Source organism: Dromiciops gliroides, chromosome 3, assembly GCF_019393635.1.
Source record: "Dromiciops gliroides isolate mDroGli1 chromosome 3, mDroGli1.pri, whole genome shotgun sequence".
In the NCBI taxonomy this organism is placed as follows: Eukaryota; Metazoa; Chordata; class Mammalia; order Microbiotheria; family Microbiotheriidae; genus Dromiciops; species Dromiciops gliroides.
Window position 1 is genome coordinate 45,583,070 of NC_057863.1, and position 19,346 is coordinate 45,602,415.

Here is a 19,346-nt window from a genome sequence, read left to right on the forward strand (position 1 = left end):
GGTGTTCATACTACAACAAAGAAACCACTTGTTTGATTTTTGCAGAAAAGAAGTCACACCTTAGCCATTCCTGTTTGGATTTCACAGCCCTTCTCAGTTTCAGAAGTGTAGGTTGTTGCATCAGAGGAATCATCTTGAATGCTGTCATTGGGCTAATGCTTTGGATTGGGTTTGAAACCTTCTCATCTTCTACTCCTCACTCTCTCACCCTTCACATTTAACCACCTGCCCTTTTGACCACCACGGCAACGCTCTGATCAACACCCTTCTGATCAACACACCTGGTCACCAGCCTTGTTCATGCTCTTCTCTCTCTCCTCCTCTTTGTTCTCCCTGCCTCTCTCCCTATTCTAATCCATCCCCCACAGAGGGGGATCCAAAGTGATCATCCTAATGTACATCTCTAACCAAGTCACTCTCTGATTCAAACTCCAGTGGAGAAAGCTTACCTGTTGATTAAATGCTGAATTTCCACCAGGCATAGGTAAACTGGAGGGAGCAACTTGAAGTAGATCCAGAGGAGAGCCCGGGTTAACGCTTTTATTTTCATTTGTGGAATAATTCCACACCAAGGCACTTGGGCAACAAAGGGTTACAGTCTGAAGATAAACAAAGGAGAGAAATTCAGTCATGGAGGGGAAACAATGGCTGAGACACTAGCAATGATGGTGATTGACTATTTTGTTCCCCATCCTCTCTATTCCCATCTAATCCAAAGCAAGGATAAGAAAATCAACACTTCATACCCACAAAAGGAAGGGAAGCCACCAGGATGTTGTGAATTTACTGAACAAATCCACATGAGGCTGAAAACCCTAGTCCCATCTCTAAAATGAACCATCATCTTTTCCCCAAAACTGGAATAAAAATTCATCTTCATGAAAATAAAGATGTCTCTGATTAGTCATTTTTAATTAGAAATTTAATTAAAATGTTTAACTTTCTTGCATAATGAAATCTAAAACAGCATCTTCAAATAAGTAGGCTCTCTCTGGATCTGTTTTAATTTAATGTGATCTTCCAATAACAGTATTTTTAGACAATTTCTTTGAACATTGAAAAATATCATAACATCTTACAAAAGAAATCACTGAATTTGGGGAACAGCATGAAATGATCTATCAAAGAAGAAAATATGAAATCTGAACCATTCATAACTGTAGAGTCAAAGTTGAATCCTAGTGTTTTGAGAGTTTGGGAGGAATTGGGAGGTAGGAAAAAACTGAGGAAAAATAATTAAAATCAAATCTGAATTAAATGATCGTTATTGTTCAGTCATTTTTCAGTCTTGTCCATATCTTAGTAAAGATACTAGAATGGTTTGCCATTTCCTTCTCCAGCTCATTTTACAGATAAGGAAACTGAGGCAAATGGAGTTAAGTGACTCACCCAGGGTCACACAGCTAATAAGTACCTAAGGCCAAATTTGAACTCAGGAAGACAGGTCTTTCTTACTCCAGGCCCATCACTCTATCCACTGTGCCACCTAGCTGCCTTGAATTAAATGATAGCAATCAGCAAGTCTAATGGAAAATTTCACTTATTTCTAAAAATCCACGTAGAAACAGAGGGGAGTGGACATTAAACTCTGAACAAAACCTGTGCCCCAGGCAGCTAGGTGGCTCAGTGGATAAAGGACCGGCCCTGGATTCAGGAGGACCTGAGTTCAAATCCAACCTCAGACACTTGACACTTATTAGCTGTGTGACCCTGGGCAAGTCACTTAACCCCCATTGCCCCGTATATAAATGAATGAATGAATGAATGAATAAATCAATAAAACCTGTGCCCTACCTTCCCTTCCCCATTTCATAAAATACAGATTGTTCCTATTGCAGCCCCTCACAATTAAAAAATACATAGAGACCATCATTGGTCAACAAACCTCAGATTAAAAAAAAATAGCTTGTGCAAGAATTCAGTGCATGGGAATTCAGAGAACAGCAGGTGTGTTTAGATGGGGAAGGAGCTATCATAGTGAATAAATGATGAAATTCTGATGCCATACTAGCAAGTATCCAATCAACCATTCAAGCATTTATTAAATGTCTGCAATTCACTGGACACTGTGTCCAGCACTGAGAATACAAATTAAAAAAACAACAACAATCTCTACTAGTTGCAATCTTGTCTAGTTATACAAAGATGTGTCCAAAGTGATTTGGGAAAGAGAACTACTGAATCTCTCCATGCCTCCTTGATTCTAAGCATTATTGATACAAACCAAAAATCAAAAAGTCAATTCCCGAGAGCAAAGCAATTTCCCATCAGGACATTAACAGGTCTGCTCTTGAAGAAACATCCTGCAAAGAATGATGTAGGCATGGAAAGACAACCTATGGGGATTTTCAATAATGGATAATGGTTGAGGATAACTAAAATTTCCAACAAGTGATAGTGATTAAAAGTTCTGTGTGATGTGGGTTTATGGGTTTTATTTGGGGGTTTACTTTTTGTTGTTGTCGGCTTTTTTGAGGTTCTTGGCCTTTGATTTAACCAGGGTGGAAAGTCTCATCTGCAGCTTCTGGTTTTGGGGAAATGCTTGGTACACTAAGAGGTTAAGTGAAGAGGCCCATGGTCACAGTGTGTGTGAGAGTATGAGTGTGTGTGAGAGTGTGAGTGTGAGTGTGAGTGTGAGTGAGTGTGAGTGTGAGTGTGAGTGTGAGAGAGAGAGAGAGAGAGAGAGAGAGAGAGAGAGAGAGAGAGAGAGAGAAGGGCAAGACTTGAAAACCCAGATTTTCTGGGGTCCCAAGCAGCCCCACTAACCATTAGACCATACTGCCTCCCGGTTTCAAATTTCTGGTTCCATATCAGGACCTAAACCGGTCCTCTTGGTGCCCAATAATAGAGGGAAATTAAAATGTCTCCATCAATATCAATTCTCCTTGGCAAGAAAATACATTTTTAAAAATTCTACAATCTACAAGCAGAAAATACCACGCCTACAGGCATTTTAAGAGCACCCTTAAAAGCATCACCCAATAGAAAACCAAGGCTAATGACATACCTGCAGCATGCAACTAAGTCCATAAACCAGCGGACGATGCTGTGGGCAGGAAAGAAAGTCTGAGCCGGCCAGCTGGACTGGGCTCATTACCGGCCCAGGTGCAGCAGGGCTGGATGCTGACAGACCTGGATTGTTTGGACCAATCATCATGTGAGGTGAATGTGCAGCTAGGAGATTGGGACTATCGTTCAGCAGGAGAGACAGGCGTCGGGCGCAGAAGTAAGCAAGACGGCGGGACAGATAAGCTGACTGAACAAACTCCTCTGAATACTGAAAGAGAAAAGACAGCGCTGCAGTCAGTCGTCACCTGCCCAATCGTCTTCAATGTCCAGAAAGGAGAATTCATTGTTTTTCCCCATAAGAATCTCACGTGCATCAGCTAAATTTAGGTACATCATCATCTAGCCATTAAAATAGACCTACTCACCAAGGTATGAACTAAAGGAACGGGAGGAGAGACCTAAGATATTTTTTTTCTAAGATAATTTAATACTCCTTAATTTTCCTCAAAGGGACTATGGGGTTGGTTACCAAGGAAATCTGCATCTGTGGAGGGAACATCAGGAAGAACTTTTAGACTATTTGTTAGAGGAAAAAGTGGGAAATAAGAGGAGCTACAAAGGCTGTTGTGCTGAAAAAATGTGGGATCACAGAATTCCCAAGCTGGAAAGGACCTCAGAAACCAACTCACCCAAGAGCTCCAGTGAAGCCTCAACTTTGGGATAACACACAAACAGAGCTTACAGTCCCCTAAAACCTTCAGATTTGGGGGGTTGTAATCAAACTGCTGTCTAGCCATGGTACCTGCTCCCCATTTTGTATTGGTGAAAATTGACTTTGTGACGCCAAATTTGAACTTCCCATTTACCTATGTTAATAACTGATCCAAGACTCGATTCATCCTTCCTTCAATCAAGACCCACTGTGATGATTCATCCCAGCATAGAGATGACCCTGAGTAGTCAAAGGCTCTCCAGTGCATTTGAGCAAAAAGTAAACTATTCAAGCATGAAATCAGGGACAGACGGGGCAGCTAGGTGGTACAGTGGATAGAGCACTGGCCCTGAAGTCAGGAGGCCCTGAGTTCAAATCCAGCCTCAGACACTTGACACTTACTAGCTGTGTGACCTTGGGCAAGTCACTTAACCCCAATCGCCTCACCAAAAAAAAAAAAAAAGAAAGAAAGAAATCAGGGACAGATGACTGTCTTTCGAGGAGCAGCCTGGCTTATTTCCAGGCAGATCCTCGTCAGTCAGCTATCATGGGATGAACTTTTTGGAGACTACAGACTTCTTCCCTACTCTCTCTTGTTGATTTTTCCAGCTCTCTCAGATTCAACTATCACCTCTACGTAAAACTATGGATACAGCCTTCTTCTTTCACATCTGAGCTCCATCTCACTATCTTCCTGCCGGGTGTCTCTACCCGGTGGTCCTCTGAAACCACAGCCAATGCTTCTTCAAGGAAGAACGGAAAGGGAAGGAGAGGGAGGTCTCCCCTTCTCATTACTTGCCACCATCACAGAGTCTGTGACACGCCATTTCTTAACTTTACTATCTTTCATCAGCTCTATTTATCAGTGATGATAAGCTGTACCTGCAGCATTAGTGGTAGTAGTAGCTTGAGGAGGTCATCATCCACTGGCCTGATTTTTTCCAGGACATCCAGGATCCAGGTCAAATATTCATGCCGTTCAAGCATCCCTTCCTAAAACAAAATAAATATGCGCGAGGCAGAATGAGTTCATATTGGACTCATGAATGAGCACTAGAGTCTGGTTACTTTCAGGCTCGATAGTAGTGCATGATCACCGACGGCCCCTTCCCTATTTCCCCATTCCCATTCATGTCAACTTCATCCCTTCCAAGTCCTTTTACTCTTCCATTGAGCCCTCTGAAACTCTCTTCTACTATCAGCAAATGGCCTTTCATTTAGATCTGTACCACTCCCCCAAAAATCGAGGCTATATATATTTCATATATAGGTATGTATTGTTTCCTCCTCTACCCCAAATAGAATGTAAGCTTCTTGAGGGCAGGGATTATTTTATTTCATCTTTGTATCCCCAGCAACTAGCAAAGTATCTGACACAAACTAGACACATAAATTGACTAGAGAAGATTTTAGCCTCTACTCAATTTCCCCAATCCCTGAAATCTAAAATTATAAGCTATAAGTCGTTTTGCTTTAGTCTAAATCATTACTTCTCAAACATTTTGGTCTCAGGATCATTTTACACTACTCATAAAAATTATGAAGGACATTACTCCCACAATAAGTTTTTGTTAATATGGGGTATAACCATTGACATTTACTATATTAGAAATAAAAATGTCTTAGTATTATTATGAAAGTAGTGTTGACCTCGCATATTCCCTGAAAGGGTCTCTGGGACTCCCAGGGACCCCAGACCATACTTTGATAATTGATTAAAATAAATCCTAAACAGGGGGCGGCTAGGTGGCACAGTGGATAAAGCACCGGCCCTGGATTCAGGAGTTCCTGAGTTCAAATCCGGCCTCAGACACTTGACACTTACTAGCTGTGTGACCCTGGGCAAAGTCACTTAACCCCCACTGCCCCGCAAAAAAACAAAAAACAAAAAACAAAAATAAATCCTAAACAAAGTCTAGTTTGATTATTTTATTTTGAGAATTTATTAAATGTCTACTATGCGCCCAGGTAATCTGTTAGGCACTATACATACAAATATGAGGGATGAAACAGTATCTAATCTCAGGGAACTCAGTCTAGTGAATGAAGGTGGTATCAGCATAAATAGATTTCTGAACAAACATCCTAACGGCTACAGAATAAAATGATCAATTTTAATCTTTAATGGCACTTTTTTCTTATAGAAGAGAGGTAACTGCCATAAATGGGTAAACACATATAAGTGAAAACAAGAAACGGAGCGTGGCATAGTGGAGAGCATCTGGCTTTGAAGTCAAGAAGATTTGGGCTTAATTCTTGACCTTGGTGTATATTTGTTGTGTGACCCTCAAGAAGCTAACATTCTATTTGGGGTGGAGGAGGAAACAATGCACACATATATATTAAATATATACAACCTAAATTTTGAGGTGGGGAGTACAGATCTAAATGAAAGTCACATAAACTGTGCCCGCATGCAACTAAGACTAGACGTGGCAGAGTAGGTCCAATTGTGCCCTGAGAGAGGATGTGCCCTCTCTGAGCATTCCCCACATCAATGAAATGTCAAATCTGGGACAAAAAGCATAGAGGCATAGACATATAGAGACCTGGGTCTAGGATTTCATGGGTAGAATGAGCTCCTTGGCATACATATACATACCAAAAAATCATATATGTATACGTATGCATATAAGGAGAAGTGAGGGGAGAGGGGAAAAGGAGAAACAGGGGAATGGGGAGGGAGAGGAAGAGGGAAAGGAAGAAAGAAAGGAAGGAAAAGAGAAAGGGAGAAAGAGAGAGAAAGAAGAAAGAAAAAAGAAAAAGAAAGGTTAAGTACATTTTAATTAGTCCTAGTTTACTCACAAGAAAAATTGTATTTCTGGGAAAAGTTACCTGGAACATATAGAATGCCAGTTTTTCATTGTATTCCCACTGCTTCAAAGCTTGTTCTACGTCTTGAGGCATAACCATAGAGCCATTGCCCGGGGCTGAGGCCAGGTGATAAAAATCTGCAATCTTTGCCAATTGCTCTCGAAGATATCTTGTAGAGATTTGGGTCCATTCTGTTAACACACAAAAGAAAGCTTAGAACAACACTAATTTCCTAGGGGAAATAAAGGGTAATAAAGAACATAGAATACAATCCATACTTTAACAAATGTTTGTTGACTGTTAAAAGAATGAAAGTGTTAAGGGCTAGAATTCCAAGTCAAGTCATTTGATTCCAAAATCCAGGACTTACTTTCCAATAATACCATGAAATCTAAAAACCAACTGGACAGAAGTGAATGCATAACTTCCTTTTACTTCTAGACTTCTAGAAGGTCATCCTCCAACTCCCAATAATATAATTGTATTGTCTATAAATGAAAAATGAGCTCTCAATTAGCTAAATCAGCTTCCTTATTCTTCAAATAATCTACAGAGACTAAGGGCTAATCTTCAGCTATCTATAGAGATTTCCTCTCTCTCTACCCAAAGTCAGGACTAAACACAGAATACAGAGACTTTGTGTCTCTGATGAGATACTGTCTCCAATCTGTTTTCTTAGTTGATTAAAAACTGCTGGGAAAACTGCAGTCCCACAGAAATTAGGCTTACACCATGTCATATTCCACAATAAATTCTAAATTATGTGTATATGACCAAAAGCGAAGTAAGCAGCCAAAGGATAGCTACAAACAGTTCTCAAAAAGAATGCAAACTATTACAATTATGTGAGAGAATCCTCCAAATTACTGATAAGAGGAATATACCTCAAAGCAATCCTGAGGTTTCATGTGACACCATGAAAATTGGCAAAGATGGAAGTAGTCAGTGTTGGATGGTTTGTGGAAAGATAGGCACACTACTGCATTGTTGGTGGAGCTGTGAAATCAGTACAACCATTTCTGAAAGCAATTTATAATTATGCAAATAAAGGGACTAAAACACCCAGAATTTCCCCTACTAGGCTTATACCCCAAGAAGGTAATTGATTAAAAGAAAGTCCTCATATACACCAAAATATTTGTAGCAGCACTTTTTTTGACAGCAAAGAACTAGAAACAGAGTAGATTCCCATCATTTGGGGAATGCCTAACGAATTATGATATATGAACATAATAGAGTATTTATTCTGTACAAGAAATTATAAATATGATGAATAAAGAGAAACATGGAAAGATCTACATAAACCTGTGCAAAGGCAAGAAAACAATATATAAGATGACAATAATAACATGATAAAAAGACCAAAAACAATCTAATGGTAAAGGAATTGTTTCCTTTTATTACTTGGGACTCAGGGCCACTCCTGTAAATTTTGGCTAACTGAATATTAATATTAACTTAATATTAACTTCACATGATCAAAACCTGCCCCATGGGATGTAAAAACGTACTTAGAACCTTAAACATTCCTTAGACAAAAAGCCAGAAGAATCTCAGCTGTCCCTGAGTCCTTGGAGACATGTTAATCTTCTTCCTTCATCAGCCTACTCGTGAAACCTTTCAATTTAATCTGTAACCTGACTTAGTTTACCTATAGAGCTTTCTTTTTAAATTATTATAATTTTTTGCGGGACGATGAATGTTAAGTGACTTGCGCAGGTTCACACAGCTAGTCAAGTGTATGAGGTCACATTTGAACTCAGGTCCTCCTGAATCCAGGGCTGGTGCTTTATCCATTGCTCCACCTAGCTGCCCCCTTATAGAACTTTTTTGACAGTTTGTTTCCATAGGGAATGTATGAGATTATGAATCTGTTTGAGTTTGTTCAACTTTTATGAAATTGATTATGGATTTTCTCTTTAACTTTTATGGCTTAAGGAAAGTATAAGATTGCAATATGTAAAAGAATTATTTTTCTGTCATTCCAATGTAATTTTGCCTATAAGAAGTCTTGTCAGAATCATCATGATGATTCAGGTTTTCTCTTGAACATAATAATAAAACCTAGCTTTTTACCTCTATAATTTTTGCATTGTGGTAAGTACATATTTGGCAGCAGTTATTCACTCACCACATGAACTCAGAGAGGAGATATTTCTCCTAGAACATTAATCAGAAGTGAATCTCATAAAATTACAAAGAATATGCTTAGCTCCAAAAAATAAGTATGGAAACACACCCCCCCATTTCTTCCTGGAAGCAGGAGGTCCACAAATGTGAGACACAGCACATATTGTCAAAATTTTTTCAATGTATTGATTTTGCTGACTTCTTTCCTTTTCAAAAAAACAATTTCTGTTCTATGGAATGGCTTTTGGGAATAGAACATGGGTGAAGTTTTGGTGATGTAAAAAAAGATACAAGTAAAAAGTAATAAAAAATTTAAAAGAGATCATTGGTAATTTTGAGAGAGAACTTTTTGATAAGTAATGAAGTCAAAAAGCCAAACTGAAAAGAGCTAAGGAGTGAGAAGAGAAATAGAAACAAGTATAAACAGCTTTTTTTTTTCCCTAGGTGTCTAGCTGAATAAAAAGAAGAAAGATAAAGGACAATAGTTTGAAGGAATTATGGGTATAGTGAATATTTATTAAGGAATTGGGAGACTTAAGCTTGTTCAAAGGCATCAAGGATAGAACCAGTAGATAGGGAGAGATAGAGAGAGGGGATAACAGAGAGCCATCAGCTACAGAAGTTAAAAGGAGATGGAGGCAGGGACATATCTAAAGGGGGTGGTTAAGATGGGTAAAAGAACCATCCTGTTACCACTACTAAAAGGAGAAATGCATAGCAGTCAAGGAAAACAATGTCCAAGTTTATTCCCATCGATGATGAAAAGGAGAGAACTCTACAAAGACCATCACTTCAAGAAAAATTGAAATATAGCTGAAGAGAAAAATGAACCTGCAGAGAACTTGGCATGAAATCCAGCAAAGGAAGCTAGAAAGCAGGTTGGTGAAATGGTAAGAGTACTAGGTTGGGAGCCATGGAACCCAGCTTCTGCATCAAGTTTCTCCAACTTGGGCAAATCCTTTCATTTCTCTGCGTTTCAGTTTCCTCGTCTGAAAAATGAAGGAGTTGGGACTGGATGACCTATGGTGCCTTCTAGCTCCATGTCCCATATATAACTATAGATGGAAGTTGAAGGGAGTAAATCAATAGAAGACAAGACAGATTTGCCAACATTCCAAGGGACTTCCATTCTGGGGGCAACAAACAATTTTAAAAGGATCCAGGGATCCATTTTCAAGCTCTATTAAAGAGAAGACTCCACAAGGATGGTGAAAAACCATGGAAACTGTCTGGCAAAGGGATTCCCCCACTTCCATTTTAAAAAATAATAATAAAGATGGCTCTCTTTGGAACAGCTCGCTTTTTCCAGGATTCTGTAGGAATTTCCAAAAGCTGCTGAATGAAAATGGCAAATTCACTACCTATTAGCTACTCACTGAACACTCACTAAAAAGGAATGAAAATTCTCTTTTCACCCTTCTTTCCTTATTCTCTGTGACAAGATGATTTTCTCAAGGCAAATTATGACCAATTCCTTAGTGACACCATGAAAAATCAGAGAGATTGATTCATTTGCACTATTTATGCCACAAACTACAAATATCTGAAGATAGCCCAAACTGTAAGCAGTTATATGTTGTTGTTCAGTTGTTTTCAGTTGTGTCTGACTCTTCAAGACCCCATTTAGCGTTTTCTTGACACAGATACTCACCATTTCCTTCTCCAGCTCATTTTAGAGATGAGGAAAACTCATCTCTAGAGACTAAGCCAAACCCAGAGTTAATGACTTGCTCAGGGTAACACATCTAGTAAGTGTCTGAGCATGGATTTGAACTCAGATCTTCCTGACTCAATGTCCTGTGCTCTCTCCATTGTGCCACCCAGCTTCCCTTAAAATTCACCTATTGAGTATGAGGAATTTCCAGGGCCTGATGAACATCTATTCCTTTGGCTTGGGGGATTAAGGAAGGAAAGCTACGTGTGGAATCTAAGAATAAGGCAGATGATATGTATAAATAACAGTTTTGCTTTATCACTAAAACAGAGCAAAAGCCTCAAAGTGAAAACACTGTATTCTAACAGAAGACTAATTAAGATTGTTTGCTCTCTCTCCTTAAAAAGTTGCCTTTTTTTAGTTCTCCATCACAGAACTGCCCCATCACTGTCTCATTACACTGGCTAGTGTTTGTACCTTTAACATACATGCTTTTGTATTTTTCCTACATTGCACCCTCCCATTAAGAATTTACATTTTTTTTTTTTTTAGTGAGGCAATTGGGGTTAAGTGACTTGCCCAGGGTCACACAGCTAGTAAGTGTTAAGTGTCTGAGGCCAGATTTGAACTCAGGTACTCCTGACTCCAGGGCCGGTGCTCTATCCACTGCGCCACCTAGCTGCCCCAAGAATTTACATTTTTTTTAAAAAAAGAATTTATATTTTCTATGTCTATTAAATAACATTTTTATATTTTTTCCTTGTTGTCTTTCCTACAACTTTTATCTTTCCCACCCCACTCTGAGATCATTTTTAGTCCCCTGAATAAGAATTACTCATTCAACACATCAATCTTAGCAGTCATTTATTCTCTTCCTTCATTTGGCAACTTGATTGCTTTGGGAGGTTTCCTCCTAATATGTAGTCAACATATATTCACTGTACAGTAAATGATTATGGTTCATAGTTATAAATCACCCAACCACTGGAAAGTCAAGTTGTGGTTAGGTTGTGTGATAGATTTTTAATTGTTTCAGATTTACAGGTAAAGGTTTAGAGTCACGAAGGTAGAAAGGAAAAAGACTGAGGGTGGGGGGAGGGTGCCTGTCATAGCCTCCGTACATTTTATGAGTCATCTTTATTTGACAATGAAAGTACAACATAAGCTATATTACCACTATTATCAATTTTTAAGTATTCAAAAATGAATCATAAGCTCAATCATCCCACACATTTAAACAAATAGGGAAGAAAAACTTCAATTATGCCCATCTTCTAGAAACCTTAGACTAAGGAACCCACCCAGGCACTTAATAGTCACATTTAAAGAACAGATACATGACTCTTTCAAGAAGGGGCATGTAAGAATTTGTCCATTAGATGCAAGTCAATGGGCTTCAGGCATCTGAAGAAAGAGCAAGTCCTGAATTAACAAATTAACAAAGTAGGCTTTTTTAAAGGTGTGTGTAGATCATGCTTAATGTCTCTCCACTGCATCCATCAATGATCTGCTGATTTGCAAATTGACAAGGGACATTCTGTTCTCAAGTGAGCGACCACTTTGGGGAATGAACAAGGGCTGTCTGCATAATGGTCTGGCATATTCACAATTATATTTATTGCACCTCAGAATATGATAAAGCACAATGCATTTGGCTCTTTTTTCCCCAAAATTGAATGTGTGTTTGGGAAAAAAAAAGTTTGGATAAATGAAGAACTCAGAATGAGCACTAAAAACTTTATTTGCTAATAGATGTCATAAGTTTCCCTATGATATAACTTATGAAGACACCTGTAAAGGCAATCAGGAGGCAGAAGTAAAATCACAGAATGCTGATGCTGAAGGAAAGACCCTAAATATTCATCTGGTCCTATTCTGCTCCCCTCATTTTATAGAATTAAAAGCAACTGTCTCTCAGAAGCTAAAAGCTTGCCTAGGAAACCAAGCAGATTTTTAAAAACCAAGCAAAGTGTCAATAAGAATCCAATTAAGAGATAATGCCTATATTACTTTCTAATTTACATTTATTTGCAGAGTAAAATTTTATTTCAGTCCCTTACTTTTACAAAGCTATCTGTTCAATGGGTAGCTTTTAGGAATACTGCTGATGGAGCTGGGGAGAGTCTTAAAGCCCATCCAATCCAATTCCCCTTAGAGACAAGAAACTGATCCCCAAAGAGGTTGTGATTTGCCCAAGGTCACACAGGAAGAAAATGGTGGGGCGTTGGCTTTGTATATCCCTCCCAAACTCATTGCAGGCTGAGTCTCTCTTTTCCTTTAATTAAGTCTGTTTTCCACACCACAAAAGTCTAATTAGGCATGGAAAACAAAGTCAGTTGCCAAACTCTCTTTCAATGCCCATGGTTGTTAGAGTTTATCCTTTAGTATGTATGTATAGTTCATAAAGGATTTGGGATCCTGAAGAACTTTTCTCAAATTAAAAACAGCTTCCCATTACTCATTAAGGAATTAAAATTCCACTCTAAGTTGGAAAAAATGGAAATACCAGCCTTTTACGAACAAGACAAATTAAGTAGGGGGAGCACTCAACACTGTGCCTGGCACATAGTAGGCACTTACTAAATGTTTACTAACACCTACTCACATGCTGCTGAACCAAGTGAAGGAATCCATAACTACCATGCTGATGGGATTCACTGCAGGAAGGCAGTCATTTCATTCCTCCCCTGAAGGTGATTCCCTATCACATTCCCCTAAGAACTTCTAAACCTTCTCTTCTCTTCACATTTCTCATATTTCACTAGCCACCAGCACTATCTCGGCTGAAGTCCTCATCTCTTACTTGACTCCAAATTTTCTTTCCAGCCTCATTTTACATTATTCCTTTTCTGGCATGCTTTGGTCCAACCAAGCTGGCTCTCCACTTTCTATGTTTGCCTTTATACTGGTCAACTTCCATGTTGGTGATGCACTGCCTCTTCCTTTCTACCTTATAGAATTCCTTCAAGATCCTCCTCAAACACAACCTTCTACACAAAGCCTTTCCTTTTTCTCCCAGCTATTGGTGAATTTCATCTTATTAGAGTCAGCCCATCGTTCTGGCCTTCCAAGAACCTTTTGGCCTCTGTCACTGTCATCCACCATTGGCCATCCGTTCCCATGAAGAGTTATCTGAGGGCTCTCTCGTCTCTCTCTTTCCTCTGTTTGCTGCTGTCATCATGGACACCGGCCACATGCAGCCCATCAAGCTGGCTTGGGTCACCAAAGTTCTGGGCCGGAGCAGTTTTCAGGGCCAGTACGCCCAGGTGCATGTGGAGTTCATGGACAACAGGAGCCGCTCCATCACCCGCAATGTGAAAGGCCCCGTGCAGGAGGGAGACGTGCTCACCTTGCTCCAGTCCGAACGAGAGGCTCGGAGGCTGCAGTGAAACCCGCCGGTGGAGGCCCCTAGGCTGCTGCTTGTGGAAGGACTGCTAAGAGATATGTAAAGTAAAGAATTTTGTCTTAAAAAAAAAAAGAGTTATCTGAGGGGTAGCTAGGTGGCACAGTGGATAAAGCACCAGCCCTGGATTCAAGAGGACCTGAGTTCAAATCCAGCCACAGACACTTGACACTTACTAGCTGTGTGACCCTGGGCAAGTCACTTAACCCTCACTGCCCCGCAAACAACAACAACAACAGTATTAGATACTTTATCAAAAACTTAGCTAAAAATCTAAATAAACCTCATTTACTAGTTTAATAAGTAGAATCTATTTCAAAGGAGAGATTAGCAGAGTTCATTCCTGGGCATTAGTCTAGGCATCAGCCCTTGACATGTTAAGCGTTTGTTAATTCAGTTATTTGTTAATCGGTTCATTTCAGTCCTTTCCAACTCTTCATGATCCCATTTTGGGGTTTTCTTGGCAGATACACTGAAGTGTTTTGCCATTTGCTTCTCCATCTCCAATTGAATTCTATGATAGGTCCATCTCCCAACCATATGTGGATTTGAGTTTCACCCCTATCATGCTATATGTGAGGTATTTGAAGCAAGTTCAGGTAATATTGAATAAAGTACTTAGAAGAAGGTAACTTCTAATTTGCCACTGAGTGGGATTGGCAACATGAAAATAAGACAAAAAGGGGGTCTGCTCTTAATTTAGACAAGGGGTGGAAATGCAGACGAGAAAAAGCAGCTGTTTGGCAAAATGCAATTCAGAGGAAAGGCTGATTTGCACGGTAGGATTTAGAACTGTTCGTGGACTTAGAAATAATCAAAGCTCACTGCCCCATTTTAGCTACAATGAAACTGAAGTCCAGAATGATTGACTGGTATATGGTCACACTTTTTTTTTTTTTTGGTGAGGCAACTGGGGTTAAGTGACTTGCCCAGGGCCACACAGCCAGTAAGTGTTAAGTGTCCGAGGCTGGACCCGAACCCAGGTCCTCCTGAATCCAGGGCCGGTGCTCCATCCACCGTGCCACCCAGCTGCCCCATGGTCACACTTTTAAGTGGCAAGTGTCCTGCCTCAAACCATGCAGCCTCTGACTTGGGGGCCAATAAGCAGTGTCGTGAGCCACAACTGCAGGGGACTTCCTCAAGCATCACCTGAATAAGCAGAGAGCAGAGGACTGGAAACAGAAGAGACTAGAGAGCAGCTGGCCTAGGCTAAGAGGTCTTGAGGGGGTGGGGACTGGCAGAAGATCCAGTTTTGAGCTGAAACTAAGAACCTGAACCTGAAGTCCAGCAAGAAAAGAGTCTCCCCAAGGACCAAACTAAGAGTGAGTTTGTTAGCCTGGGCAATAAACTAGGTCGTAATCGAATGGAAAGACTGAATTAGATTTGGAACCCAAGTGCCTGGATTAGAATCCTCTGAGCTTGTCTCTCCTGGTTATATCTTTGCATCGTGAACAGCCAAATGACCAGTAAACTACTGATAAGAAAATTACTCACAGAAAAGAGGTACTAAGCTAGAGGTGACAAGAGATAAGGGCAGCTGTCTGGAAGTCGAAAGAGGAAAACCCACAACCAACTTCAAGTGGCAGCAGTGGAAAGGATATGGTAATTCTAGGTCTACGCTAGATAAATGGTCAAATGATGATAATACTTTGGTTATTAGTCACTTGAAAAAGTACTCAACCTTACCTATAATTAACGAAAAGCAAATTAGAACATCTCTGAGGTACTATCTTCCACCTATTAAATAGACTAAAATAATTAAAAAGCAAAGGACTTCAATCCATTGAAGGAATGGGGATACTTTTATATTGCTGGTGGAATTGCAAAGCTGTAAAATCTTTGTGGAATGCAATCTACAAGGACATGAAATAGTCCAATAATCTCACGGTTGGGGATGCACTCTAAAAGCATTAGCAAAAACAAAACAGAGCCATCCATGCAGATTTTTATAGAAGACGTTATATGTAATCACCAACTAGAAATAACCTAAATATTCAACAGGGGAATGGTTGAATGAATCGTAGTACATTAATGAAATATGATAATGCAATTAAGACTGTCAAGCATGACATTGAGAAAGAAATCAAGAAAGATCTATATAAAATAATGCAAAGTAAAATTAACAGAGCCAAAGCGAGTACTCACCAACTATATAAACATATAAAAGAAAGAGTTGAATGAAGCTGGACAAAGACTCTTGATGAAGACTTAAAGGGAGTAAAAAATTGAATTGTGCAATTAATAGAAATGAAATTAATTAATAGAAATTTAATAGTTACTAACCAAAGCTGTGTTGGTTGTATTGATGTTCAGAAATTTTAAGCTTTTAATTAATGTTTTAAGCAATATGTGGCTTTATCACACAACCCCAAAGTCCTCTCAATTTACAAACTTCCTATTCCTCTGCAAATCATTCTAATTCTAGGAAATTCCTCCCCCTACCCATAATACTTCCATTCTCCTCTAATCCTATAGCATATATTAAAGCTCCAAGAAATCCAATATAGATATAAGGTAGTCATGCTCATTTTGTCAGTTTGTTTTTGCCTTCACACTCTTCATCACAAAACCTCAAAGCTGAAAGAGAAGTTAATGGGCTTCTAGTACAACCCATACCTTCCCCCAACCCCTCCCCCAAATCCCTTCTGCAACATATCTGACAAGTAGTCATTCAGTCTTTGCTTAAAGAACCCCAGTGTTCTTTTCTCCACCCCAGTGACTCAAATGTTTTGGTCTTTGGATGCCTTTATACTCTTAAAAATTATTGAGGACCCTCCCCCTGAAGAGTTCTTGTTTTGTGATTTGTGTCTATGTATTTAAAATATCTTGTGAAATCAATTATGAAAATTGTTTTGGTTTCATAGCCTCCTGAAAGGGTTTCAAGAATGTCCAGGAGGGGAGGGGGCAGCTAGGTGGCACAGTGGATAAAGCACCAGCCCTGGATTCAGGAGGACCTAAGTTCAAATCCAGCCTCAGACACTTGACAAGTAGCACCTGTGTGACTTTGGGCAAGTTACTTAACCCTCATTGCCCCACCCCACCCCAGGAATCTCCAGGGGGTTTCAGATGAGACTTTCAGAACCTATGTTCTACTCCACCCTTTCCTCATCACAAAGATTGCTAATAGGAGCAGAGGAAAAAAGGCACAGTGCTTAACACATAGGTAAGTACTTAAAAGAACGCTTTTTCACTCATTTGTTCATTCCAGCTTCCAAAGGACTCTCAAAATCCCCAAATCCTCTGAACTCTCTCCCTCAGATTGTTGTTGTTCCTCCTTCATTCTGAAAAAGGGCCAATGACATCAGGAGGGTGATGTCTTGACTTGCAAGTGAACCGGATTTAAGTGAGGCAGGGCCCCTGTAAAGTCATCAGCCTCAAACTCTCCTTCAGAGTCACTGGAGTCCAGTGTCGAAGCCTCCATTAAAAGTGACAAGTCCTGCCTGTCCACGGTGGCCAGCTCCATGCCCTGGTTACCTCATCAGGTGTCAAGTGACTAGTTCAGAGAAGAAAGGATAGAGTAATTTCAGCTCCACACCCTTTATCACCCTACCACAGTACTAATAATCTTGACCCATCTCCAAGCCAAGGAACTCACTGAAGGTTAAGACATGTAGAAGAGGGACAGCTAGGTAGCACAGTGGACAGAGCGATGGCCCTGGAGTCAGGAGGACCTGAGTTCAAATCCGATCTCAGACACTTGACACTTACTAGCTGTGTGACCCTGGGCAAGTCACTTAACCCCTATTGCCTCACAAAAAAAGAAAGTGTAGAATATCAGAGCTAAATGGGTCCTTAGATATCATCTAGAACAAATCCCACACTTTACAGATGAAAAAACTGAGGCCCGGAGAGATTTTTTTGGCTTGATCATAACCACAAAGCAAATTAGTGACAGAGACACACACATAATCACACAGCAAATTCATGACTGAGACCCAGGCCCAGGATCATACTGCCACTTTGGGTGGAGATAACAGAGGAAAAGAGACAGGGAAACAAATAGGAAGGGGTCCAGCAGCCTCAGTGCAGGAGAGCTTTATGGGTGAGGCCAGACCACTCATTCACTCACATTCCTGGGCCACTGAGCATTGTAGGAATGTGAGCTATGATTATTCTTAGGTCAGGGGAGCTGACTCAGCTTCAGTGGCCTCCACCATCTTCCCTAATCTCAGAACCATCTTTGCTTCCCCCCACACCTCCAATCCATTGTTTCTGTAATCTCTCTCCCATCTATCCCTTCTTTTCTGCAAAATCCTAGTTTGGGCCCTCATTTCTTCCTACTTAAGCTGGTAATTTCCTCCTAATAGCTCTGTCTACAGTATCCCCAGCTTAGTCTGTAATTATGCCTAATGCACCCCTCTGACAACATCACTCTTCTACTGGAATACCTTCAGTGGTCCCCTATTGTGCCCTGACCTTAAAAGATTAAGGTCCAGGGCAGCTAGGTGGTGCAGTGGATAGAGCACCAGCCCGGGATTCAGGAGGACCTGAGTTCAAATATGGCCTCAGACACTTGACACTTACTAGCTGATTGACCCTGGGCAAGTCACTTAACCCCAATTGTCTCACCAAGAAACCAAAACCAAAAACCAAAAAAAGAATTAAGGTCCTCCATCATCTGGCTCCAACCTTCTCTTCTAGCCTTATTACATTCTATTCTCTCTTGTTGGGCAAGTCACTTAACCCCAATTGCCTCAAACACCCTGGGCCATCTCCAGTTGTCCTGATGTATGTCTTGCAGTGGCTCTGGAGGAGAGAGTGAGGTTGCTGACCTTGCACAGTCCTCCCTCATCACCCTGTTAAGGGTTAAAATTCTAGCTAGTCTGTCTAAAATATCTAATGAGTGGTCGCCAATAAATTATAAGCTTTAGCAAGAGTTAGGCTTTTAAGCATTTATTAAGGAAAAGAAGAATTTGGTAAAGAGAGAGAGAAAGGCCTAGATTCCTATCTATTAAAGGGAGAGCACATTTCTAGCTCCGCTCTCCACCAGAGTCCAAAGGCAAGAGCGCGAGACTGAGCGCCAGTCTCTTCCTTCCTCCTCCCACTAGCCCGCGTCACTTCCTGACTCCTGGTCTTGCCCTCAAAGACCTTCCCTTCATGGGCAGAACTCTTCTACAGTAAGTATCCAGCAGGTGGCGTCATTCCAATCGTTACAGTCCCCCCTGTTGTTCCTCAAGAAACAAAATGTTTCCTTGACGGAACAGTAAAAACAATATAATAACTATTGCTAACTAATAATATGTGAACAACAATATAGAAAAGGAAGAGAGGAAAGTTTTGTCCAGAGGGGCGATTTTTTGTCCTCATGAACCGACGCTTTGACATTAGTCTTGCAAAGGGAGGGCCTCTGCAGAGAATACATGTTACAGATGGTGTATATTATAACAGAAAGAGAAAAAAACCCAACAAAAACAAATCAAAACTGTTCATTTAAAGTCTCTGAAAGTCTTTTCTCAGATGTCCTCTAGGTGTAGTCGTAGAATGGAAGTCTCTTCAGGGGTTGATGTGTGGATGCTGGTAATCAGCCAGGAAAATTTCCTACAAAATTGAGCTTAACACAACTTTAAAATAGCTTTATCAATAATCAAATCAAACAATGAAAGTTCTCAAAAACATGTCTAAGG

At 40.2% G+C, this 19,346-nt stretch overlaps 2 protein-coding genes across 2 annotated transcripts in view; one reads left to right on the forward strand and one right to left on the reverse strand.

Moving 5' to 3' along the window:
• MED12L (mediator complex subunit 12L) overlaps window positions 1-19,346 on the reverse strand; it is a 389,065-nt gene that overhangs the window by 298,523 nt on the left and 71,196 nt on the right. Inside the window, 4 exon segments of the mRNA XM_043991447.1 lie at window positions 450-599; window positions 3,008-3,277; window positions 4,604-4,714; window positions 6,557-6,726. Of these exon segments, the coding sequence (XP_043847382.1) occupies window positions 450-599; window positions 3,008-3,277; window positions 4,604-4,714; window positions 6,557-6,726 (701 nt within the window).
• On the forward strand, window positions 13,499-13,708 carry LOC122745979 (40S ribosomal protein S28-like). The gene has a single exon (XM_043991446.1). It carries the CDS (start codon window positions 13,499-13,501, stop codon window positions 13,706-13,708), a length of 210 nt encoding a protein of 69 aa, XP_043847381.1.

What these genes read in the sequence shown, in the direction of transcription:
- LOC122745979 (XM_043991446.1), top strand. Translation starts at nt 13,499, where the DNA reads ATGGACACCGGCCACATGCAGCCCATCAAGCTGGCTTGGGTCACCAAA.